This window comes from Acipenser ruthenus, chromosome 35 (assembly GCF_902713425.1).
Source record: "Acipenser ruthenus chromosome 35, fAciRut3.2 maternal haplotype, whole genome shotgun sequence".
Taxonomy (NCBI): domain Eukaryota; kingdom Metazoa; phylum Chordata; class Actinopteri; order Acipenseriformes; family Acipenseridae; genus Acipenser; species Acipenser ruthenus.
The window spans coordinates 3848859-3859172 of record NC_081223.1 but is presented as its reverse complement, the minus strand read 5'-3'; the positions used below and the strand labels follow the sequence as shown (position 1 = coordinate 3859172).

Here is a 10314-nt window from a genome sequence, read left to right as displayed (position 1 = left end):
ACACGAATGAATCTAAGCTGCTGTAATAAAGCAAAATACCCCGTGCCTGCTTGGTTAATAATGTGCTTTACTGCTCTTGACCAAATTGTTTTTCAATTTGAGGTGGCTCTTGCTGTCAGAGATGCTCTCCTTTCTTTTAAGTTGTGTTATTATTATTATTATTTTCTAAGCAGACGCCCTTATCCAGGGCGACTTACAATTGTTACAAGATATCACATTATTTTTACATACAATTACCCATTTATACAGCTGGGTTTTTACTGGAGCAATCTAGGTAAAGTACCTTGCCCAAGGATACAGCAGCAGTGTCCCCCACCTGGGATTGAACCCACGACCCTCCGGTCAAGAGTCCAGAACCCTAACCACTACTCCACACTGCTGTTTACTGTTGTGTTAAATATTAATGATGCAAACAAATAAAACACAGTTCTGAGAGGGCATCAACAACTTGGATGTTGTTGCGCTGTTTTGGGCGATCCAGCTGGCTTATGACATCCAGTTCACAAACTATATTTATTAACGTGGAGGGCAGACGCGCGTTGTCTTTGGATATAGCTGGGATCAAAAAAGGACGGGAATTAATTCAGTTAAGCAGCTCACTTGCTCTTCGTGTTTAACTTTAGCGTAGTTTTTACAGCTGCTTTAATACTATAACTGCATAACGCAGTTCGTGGTAAGTGGTTTTATACAGAACTGTAAACCCACAACATATATACAACATGACTGACAAGACACAGCAAAAAACAATAAAAAAAAGACTGCCTGCATTAGCATTACCATTAAGGTGAACTACTCTACTGTTAACCATAAAATCGCCCATCAGCCACTACTTTCTGCAGTCTTGGAATTCACAATAACAACAGACCTGATCCCTTGCAATATTTATAGTTAATAATAAACACGCTCATTAACATTTACGCGTGCCGGTTTCCATGCGAAGCGGCGTGGTTGTGTGTTTCGTCATTTACACGAGTAAATGAGATTTATCCTATCGCTCTCTTTGGCCGTTTTTTTTTTGACAAAAAACCTGATTTATCCGAGTAATTCTCCCAAACGTGCACGCACATCGCCATTTCACGTGTGAATTGACCCGCATGGAAACCCCATGATTGTTTCAGATTGTCAACGTATCTGCACACCATTGTGTTACAGGACTTATTCTGTACGCAGTTATACTTATGTTTAAACCCCTTGTCAAAACCGCTAGGGACTATTGTGGATAATATCGTCAATATTGGATTCTGGGGGAATGCATATACTATTAATATCCAAGAATCCAATGAGACAAATGGCAATAGTCAATTATTTAGTTGTTAGGTATCATCAAGATGAACTTAAAGAAGAAGAAGAAGAAGAAGAAGAAGAAGAAGAAGAAGAAGAAGAAGAAGAAGAAGAAGAAGAAATGCACACAACATTTATGTTAAAATAAATAAATAAATAAACAAACAAATAAATAAATAAAACACAGTTTATGTAACGCGTTCACATACATTAACTTTAAAAGAATGGGAAAACAATATCAGAATCTCTACTTTGTACCCGTTCATATATGCAGTGAGAGACTTTCTAATCTCAGTTTCACAGGCTCAATACAATAATGTCATAATTTATTCATGAATATGTTTCCCTATATAATCGTTTTATAATATAATAAAAACGATCAGAAATGTATAAAATAACAACTTTACTCTACGGACAATCAAGTATATTAAAATATATCGAAAAATACATTACATTATCACATATTGAAATACCTATATGTTTTTTTCCATAGGCAATGATATTACACATATAACGTTTTGACCCGTTTTATACAGTATATTTACCTAGTCTACTTGACGGATGGTTAATTTTTAGTGATGTAAAAACACAATGATTTATTAAAAGTTGTATTAATATTGTTTTAATAAGTAAAACATATCACGTCAACTTAAACTGTCTGAGTAGCTTGTAAGAGGTCAGTAGTTAAAACCCATTGATTAAAAAACAAACCTCTTAATCCCAGGTGTGTGGCTCTGGGGATACTGTCTATATGTGAGAAGTGTAATGACGTTATTCTCAGAGAAACGAGCGGAACGACTAGCTTATAAATAGAGAAAGTTTCCAAGCAACAGGAATATCCAGGCAAAGGGCTGAGTGGCAGGACTAGATTGTTAGCTAGAGCACTTTGAAAAGGGGAAGAGACCACGTAATTGTAAGAATTAGCCTTTAAATTTCAAAATCAAGACAGAGCTCAACAGCATTCTACTCCAGCGCTGCAGAGCTCAGAATCATGGACAGCTTCACAGTGAGGACGGCTCTCTGTCTGGGCATCTGCCTATCTATTCTCGTCATTGCCTGCCAGGGACAGACGGGACTCGAGGACGGAACACAATCACAGGAGGAGCAGTATCCTCAGCAGAGATATGCAGCCCGAGAACTGGTAAGCGGCAAAGGCTAGTTTCAATGGGGACAATACGTATTAAAAGCATGGGGGAATTGTATATCAGAACAACTTTGTGTTGGTCTTGTACCAAACAACCTTTAACAAAGTGCCAACCCTTATATTCCCAGAATTAGAATGAGTTACTAACCAAATCACAATTAAATAGCGTTGCTTGTGGTCAGAAAGGAAAGGCTGCTTGACAGCGAATAAGGAAACGCTAGGTTCGTAAATAGACAACGCAATTTATTCCTGGAGGCACAAATATTGAATAAACAACTTAATTAATTGCCTGTTGTAAATACTTCATCAAATGGAACAGCACGAAAAATAAAAAAAATCTAAATAATAAGTGCAACATAACCCACACAGCCAAAATAATATCTAATAATCGGTTTGATCTCACCAGTAGGAAGTCGGCAAAACTGCCCATTAATCCTCTGCGAGGTAGAATGAACCCAACAGACAAACTGTAATCCCCATAATGGCGTTATTACAGTGAAGGTTTCTTTTTCCTTGAATTCATGCACACACTTGAGACAGCAACGCTGCTTAATTAGTATGTTTACAATGCAACATAACAGGGGCGGTTCTGCCAGGTGTCACAGCCTAATGCTCACCCCCGGCTAACCTATGCTAATTCTCACCCCCGCGAATTTTAGTTTGGGCTAATTCCCATCCCCGTCGTTGTAATTAGCCTAGGGGTGAGAATTAACCTGGGCTAAAATTTGTCATACTGCCCCTTTCTATCTTCAATCTCTCATGTCTCCTTATATACCCTCTCGCCTTCTCCATCACCCTCCCCTGGCCGACTTGTTCTTTTCCCGTGTCCCCCCTGTGGTGGACCCAGCAATCGGTTAACCTCAGGACTGTTCAGTCTTTTACTGCTTTCTGCCGTCTTCTCAAAAACCACTTATTCAATCTTTCTTTGTAAATTCCTATGTATTTTCCTTTATTTTATATATAGGCTATGTTTGTTTTTGCATTTGTATTGCCTGTAATTTATTATTATTTTATTATGTATTTCTTAGCAGATTTACAGTCGTAAACAAAAATACATTTCAAGAATCACAGTACAAGTAATAATACATAAGAGCAAGATAAAAATACAATGACTTTGGTTCTAGCAAGTACAAGTATATCAAAATACGATTCAATAACGGAGCAGATAACAGTGTCAGTGATCAGGATATGATTAAATACAAAATACTACAGATTAAATAACACTTGTGACAGATTACAGTACTCTAAAGTACAGGATTAACTCAACGCGCGGGGTCCAGAGAGTTACGTCTTCGGAATGTAGATAAATAAATGAACCAGACACAACGGTAAGAGATCATATGCTGTATATCAGTTTAATTTCATGAGTTTGATTTTATCAGGTTCGTGTTCTTGTTGCCTTTTATATATTAATTTACATTTTGTTTAACTAAGTAGCTAATCAGATTTGTAAACAATATGTGTGTAGTGCATTTTACCGTTAGATTTTACCGTTTAGCGATGTAGGCAAATCATGTAAAGGTATTTCATGTTTTAACTATTATTTCGACACTGCAGACCTGTATACAAGTCTAGGAAAATAACATAGCAGTAAACCGATCTCATATACGATGTGTATATCTGTGGCTGTTTTATTTTTATTTTTTTCCAGTATGGATTCTGTTTATTTAATTGCCCTATAGGGTAGTGTAACTCCTTAGTGCTGAAAGACTTAATGACATTGTACCTTAAGATTTTGGCGGTATTAGTGGACATTTACTGCAGAAATGTTCTGAAAACTGATTATAAGAATGGATGCGCTGTACATCAGTTTTACCCAAATCTTATGCGTATGTTTTATTGTTCTACATAGCCTTTTTTTTAATTAAGCTTTATCACAACACTCTTAAAATCAGGCATCAGGGATATTCTTTTGTTTTGTTTTGTTTTTTTGTTTGTTTTTTAAACAACCCAACACATACTTTTTTTACCTGGTAAGTTGAACAAAAGTTTATATGCAATTTTGCACATTGAAAAATCTTATAGAACATTTAAACACAACAAATGTGTTTTGTTAATTTAATTTTAGTTTAATAAGGCAATATAATTATTATTATTATTTATTTCCGCCCTTATCCAGGGCGACTTACAATTGTTACAAGATGTCACATTATTTTTTACATACAATTACATTATATTTTACACATTATTATTATTATTATTATTATTATTATTATTATTATTATTATTATTATTATATGCATTTACTTGTAAAACAAATGCTGTCTTTTTATTTCTCGTTTCTACCTTATGTGGCATTACTTAGCATGTGTTGGTTAAAGTTATTTCCCATATTATTATTATTATTATTATTATTATTATTATTATTATTATTATTATTATTATTTATTTCTTAGCAGACACCCTTATCCAGGGCGACTTACAGTCGTAAACAAAAATACATTTCAAGTATTAATACAATTAAGAGCAAGATAAATACAATGACTTTGGTTCAAGCAAGTACAAGTGTGACAAAATACAATTAAAAAATACAGCAGATAACAGTGTCAGTGATAGTTACATCAGGATATGATTAAATACAAAATACTACAGATTAAACACTTGGCATATTATAGTACTCTGAAGTACAGGATTAAATGCAGTAAAATAGGGGGTAGATAAGAGCAAATAAAGCGCATTTAAGGAAGGGTGATAAGTGTCTCAGGGGAAAAACAGAGTTCTATAGGTGCTGTGTGAAGAGGTGAGTCTTAAGGAGGCGCCGGAATGTGGTCAGGGACTGGGCAGTCCTGACATCTGTAGGAAGGTCATTCCACCACTGCGGAGCGAGGGTTGAGAAGGAGCGGGCTCTGGAGGCAGGGGAGCGTAGAGGAGGTAGAGCCAGTCTTCTAGTGCAGGCGGAGCGGAGAGGTCGAGTGGGGTGTAGGGAGAGATGAGGGTCTGGAGGTAGCTGGGTGCAGTCTGGTCAAGGCATCTGTAGGCTAGTACCAGAGTCTTGAACTGGATGCGAGCGGTGATCGGGAGCCACAGCAAAATATAAAGGATCAGCTACATTAGCAATGTGTGTATTTATATTATTGCTCCGTCATGATAATGACTTCAAGGATAACAACTGCTACAGAAGCAAAAATGAGGTTGCTCTGGGTTGTCAGAGCTCATTAAAACCAAAATGTTCTCCTTGGCTCCACTCCCCAGAGGCTCCCCCCCCCCTCCCCCCTAGGAATTATTTCTGGAGCCACCCCTGAACATAAAGCAAAACAGATCGAGGATCTTTGAAAGGCGGATCCCCAAAACTTCGTTAAGGAGAAATGCCTTCCTAACCCAACAGAAGCCATTAATAATAAAAAAATAACACTTTTTATTTTTCAGAGTAACTATTTAGAATGCCTGGCCAGACTAGAGTGGTACGCTATAATAGACCACTAATAATTCATCATTATATGTGACGGTATATGTGTAAAAACAATTTTGTCCCATAAACATCAAGGTGATCCCCATCTTTAGAAGATGACTGATTGGGAAACTGTACAAGCAGACCCTGTAGCGTGTCTGTTACTGTTGCGTTTGTTTTCACAGGTAGACGCGTTGGAAGGGCTGCTGGAGAACAACAGCGACACAATTGCAGTGGAGAAGAAGGCCAGTCAGATCCCGCGGGTAAGGGCTCCTTTTGTCTCCCCGCCATCAGCGCAGTAACACGCAAGGGGGAGAGGCCCAATGCAGCCGCTCCATACACATGCCATACAGCCATCAACAGGGTGCAGTATTACTGTAGACGGCGGAGAGAGTCATGTCTGTCTCCTGCTTTACACTGAGTGAAAATCTACAAAAATCAGGGGCAAGTTCCGCTTGCCGACGGATTTGGAATGCAAGGTGTTTCAATTGTACCGACCCGTTAGTACTGCTTCTAAAACGCTGTGATCAATTGTTTTGGTTTACTAACTGTGCTTCCACATTACATAATGTTGCTTTTTAGTATTTTATTAGTTTATGAATGGGTTAATCTGCTACACTGGTCTACAGACCGGTAAATGTATGTTAAGTGAGATCGAGTCCCAGTCAAAACGCATTTCAAAGAATGCTACAACAAATATTTTAGTATTATATACAGGGTATGGGATGTGAATGCTAACATGGATTAATTACTCCACAAAATGTGTAGCTGTCTTTAACTACAGTACTACTATAAACTACACGTCTCCAGTGTCAGTGATTTGAAAAACGTGCTGGTTAAAAAAAAAAAAATTAAATGTTATAGGACGAAAACATGGCAATTGCTTTTAGATTACGCATCACAAAAACGTCCATATAAATTATATATATATATATATATATATATATATATATATATACTGCTGTTGAAGTTTTGGGGTTCTTCCAAACGGGATTTCACTATTTATAGTTATCTTTGTATTCCAGATAGTGTTGTTTATTCAACAATCAGGGTAATCAACAGAATGCAACTTGCGGATGTTTTTTTTTTCGTTCTTGTGCAAATATTGAAAATCCTGGCTGATGACAAGTTTGTTGATTTAGTTCGGGCTTGGTGCCGATTTTGTGTAGGTCTGATGTTTTTGTGTTGTACAAACTGTCGAAATCGTCTCTCAAGTGTTCAAATCTTAGACTTCTTTGGCACGCCAAAAATAAATAAATAAATTAACTTATATTTTATTTGCTCCTAGTTTGTGGTGCTCTTTTCATTTTGACGTCATAAAACTAGTACACAAATAAAGCAGACGAAATTCAACACAACACCAATTAGTAGGATTTGACTGGTACGACTTCCAACATACATTAGTAATGCATACAATTCGTGGTTACAGCGACCACAGCGGAAGTGCTTCCGGAGAATAAGGGAAGGGACCTGAGTGAAACATGTAGAGTTATAATAATATGCTATTTGTCTATTGCCTTGTTTTTGTTCAATAACAGTGTGATGTTGGCGAGCGATGTGCCCTTAAATACGGGCCCAGGATCGGCAAACTATGCGACTGTCTCCGGGGTGCCGCGTGCAACACCTTCCTCCTGAGGTGCTACTAAACCACGCGCCGACCACCGGGGAGACTTCCTGCCAGAACGGAAACCCCGCCATCTTAACTCTTGTTTTAAAATAGATTGTGCTGCTCAATGTATTCTGTTTTCTTTTTTGTTTTGTTTTGAATATGTATATGTGATTTTAACTAAGCCCTATAAATTGATTATTTAAAAAGAATGGATTGATAAGGTGTGTATTGTACCTTGGTATATTTTACACAGTATACATTAATGATGAATCACCTTTAAATGTTTCCTTAATAAAAACAAAGTGCATTCAAGTTTATCCACATTTGTGAGTTGCGGTATGTCCCACGATCATTTTCAATTTTATGCTAAACATGATTAATGTGTTTCTGGTTATTAAGTTATATTAAAGTAACATTTGATTTATGCAGGAGCCACCAACAAGCAAGTTATAGCAGCAGAGTTTTAGATGACATTGAAAAAAATATATTTCTAAATTCTCTACAGTCTACAGCTATAGCCAAAAGTTTTGCACAACTTCCACTCACACTGTAACAATCTCAACTCTAGTGGGAAAGTCAAATAGTTTTAAATAATTGACGATAAGAGAACCACAGGCAATAAAGCATATATTAGAGGAAGAGTTGAGTACGAGATCCAAGAAAATACACACTGGGTAAGTCAGGCTTCATTACAATAATAATATATTATGGAAGTTAAAAAAAAACACCAAGATAGAATAGAAATACTAGAGAACAAGAGTAAAAGTAATCAATGAGGAAGACAAGGGGAATAAGAAACAATTAGAACAAATAAATTATTGAGTCCCAATAGGACCTGTCTTATAAGACACAATATTTACAACATATTTACAACATGTTTGAGACAGTTGATTCCACAAAATTAACTTATCGGGCAACTTTGAGTCCTCGTTTGCCCAAATAGGCAGAGTCCTTAAAAAAAACAAACAGAATAAGAAAAAAAATGTCCAACAAGTGTCCAGTGAACTTAACTGGGCATAATAAAGAAAAGAGAACACTAAAAATCAAACTGAGCCTTCTGTTCTGAGATGCTCGTTTAACCCCAATAAATAAACAATACTTATTTGAACGGCAAAAATGGATCCAGCACAATAAGTGAATAAAATGGCTTGATCTCACCCAGTGCAGGAATCGTAATGGCAGCAACTCCCTGGCTATGGAAAACTTACAACAAACAATTTCCCCAATTGTAATGTAGTTTGTAAAGTAAGTTTTCTTTCAAATTCCAGGGAAGAACAAGAACTGATTGGCGAGATGGTAGCCAGGTATCCAAAGACTGATTATAACAGACTTGAATATTTCTAAATGAATTCGCTGTGGTGAATATAAACTCAGCTAAAGTTTCTAGCAAAACTGAATTGATTAAATTTCTTTCCTGAGTTTTTTTACAGAGGTAGATTAGAATATACTTTTTCTAACACACACTCTTCTCTCTCCGCTCTTCACAAAATATGACCCCTACTAAACATACAGGTGCCTATAATAAAGAAATGGCCAAATAGCCTAATGAGAGTGAGAGGAACGGTAGTTCCTCGTGCAAGTTAGAAAAAGCTTGTTGGAAACTACTGAGACTCTCTATACAGCTCTGTGGCGGAGTGTCCCGCCCCTATGTATTTATTTATTATTATTTGTATTTGTTTGTGGCGCGGATAAAAGCGCCGCGTCTTTTGTTATTGTTTTTTATATTTATATTAAAAAAAAACAGTGAGGATGCATGACTGATCAGCTACTGATTATTTAACTAGCTGACAGTCATGCATCCTTACCAAATGCGTGCAGACTGTGGCCGAGGTGTAATAAGATAATTAACAGCTAGTTAACCCCTCGGCCAGAGTATAAGAACCTGCAGCTGTCCGTACTGCAGGGTGGAGTGTACAGAGGAGAGTACGGGGAGCGGAGAGAGAGAGAGAGAGAGAGAGAGAGAGAGAGAGAGAGAGAGAGAGAGAGAGAGAGAGAGAGAGAGAGAGAGAGAGAGAGAGAGAAGAAATAACAGCATTTAAAAAAACGACTGCTAAACAGTATTTGTTTATTCGTTTGGCCCTTGTGCCTTTTTGTTTTGTGTTTTGTTGTTTGTTTAAATCTTTTGTTTTGTTTATTTATTCATTAAAAACACTGAGTGCAGTAGCATTCAGCTTCACCCGCCCATCCACTGTTTTGGTTTCATCCTGCCATCCTGCCACATGCTCCAAGAGTTTTGCTGTTTTCACCATATTGCAGCGGCAAAACTAAATCACTTAGAATTACCATCTGTACCAGTACAATTTGTCAAGGCACCGACTAGAGGGGAGGCATGCCTTGATTTAGTCTTTTCAAATAATGAAGACAGAATAACTAAAACAGAGGTCAGAGAGCCATTGGCAAACTCAGACCACAACATGGTCTCATTTGAAGTATTTTTTAAAACCCCAAAAGTAATGACTAAAGCTAAGGTTTACAATTTTAGAAAAGCAAACTATAAAGGTATGAAACAGAGACTAACAGAAGTAGATTGGAGTAAAATAAAGAAAACATCCACAGAAAAAGGATGGCTGTTTTTTAAAAAATGTAGTACTAGATGCGCAAAATAATTACATCTCAAAAGTAGAGAAATCTAAATCCAAAACAAAATGGCCAAAATGGTAATAGATCAATTAAAAAAATATTCAGCAAAAAAAGGCACTTTACAGGGTGTTTAAAAGGGACCAAAAACAAAGTACACAGAAAGAGTACTTGGAACTGCAAATACAAGTCAAAAAGGAAATTAGAAATGCCAAGAGAGAGATAGAAATCAATATTGCTAAGGGAGCTAAAACCAATTCCAAAATGTTTTTCCAATATTATAACAGTACGAGAACATTCAAAAATGAGGTTAAA

General features: G+C 36.8%; 1 protein-coding gene across 1 annotated transcript; it reads left to right on the top strand.

Annotated features, from left to right (window-relative positions):
* The first annotated feature begins 2103 nt into the window (after positions 1-2103).
* On the top strand, positions 2104-7739 carry LOC131705225 (cocaine- and amphetamine-regulated transcript protein-like). The gene is made up of 3 exons (XM_059007559.1): positions 2104-2422; positions 5999-6076; positions 7352-7739. Exons 1-3 carry the CDS (start codon positions 2273-2275, stop codon positions 7457-7459), a joined length of 336 nt encoding a protein of 111 aa, XP_058863542.1. The 5' UTR covers positions 2104-2272; the 3' UTR covers positions 7460-7739.
* Positions 7740-10314: the final 2575 nt, after the last annotated feature.

Bases quoted from the DNA above. Each gene is read 5' to 3' on its own strand.
- LOC131705225 (XM_059007559.1), top strand. From the start codon at position 2,273: ATGGACAGCTTCACAGTGAGGACGGCTCTCTGTCTGGGCATCTGCCTA. The intron at 2,423-5,998 runs GTAAGCGGCAAA...TTGTTTTCACAG, and splicing joins GATATGCAGCCCGAGAACTG to GTAGACGCGTTGGAAGGGCT. The intron at 6,077-7,351 runs GTAAGGGCTCCT...GTTCAATAACAG, and splicing joins AGGCCAGTCAGATCCCGCGG to TGTGATGTTGGCGAGCGATG.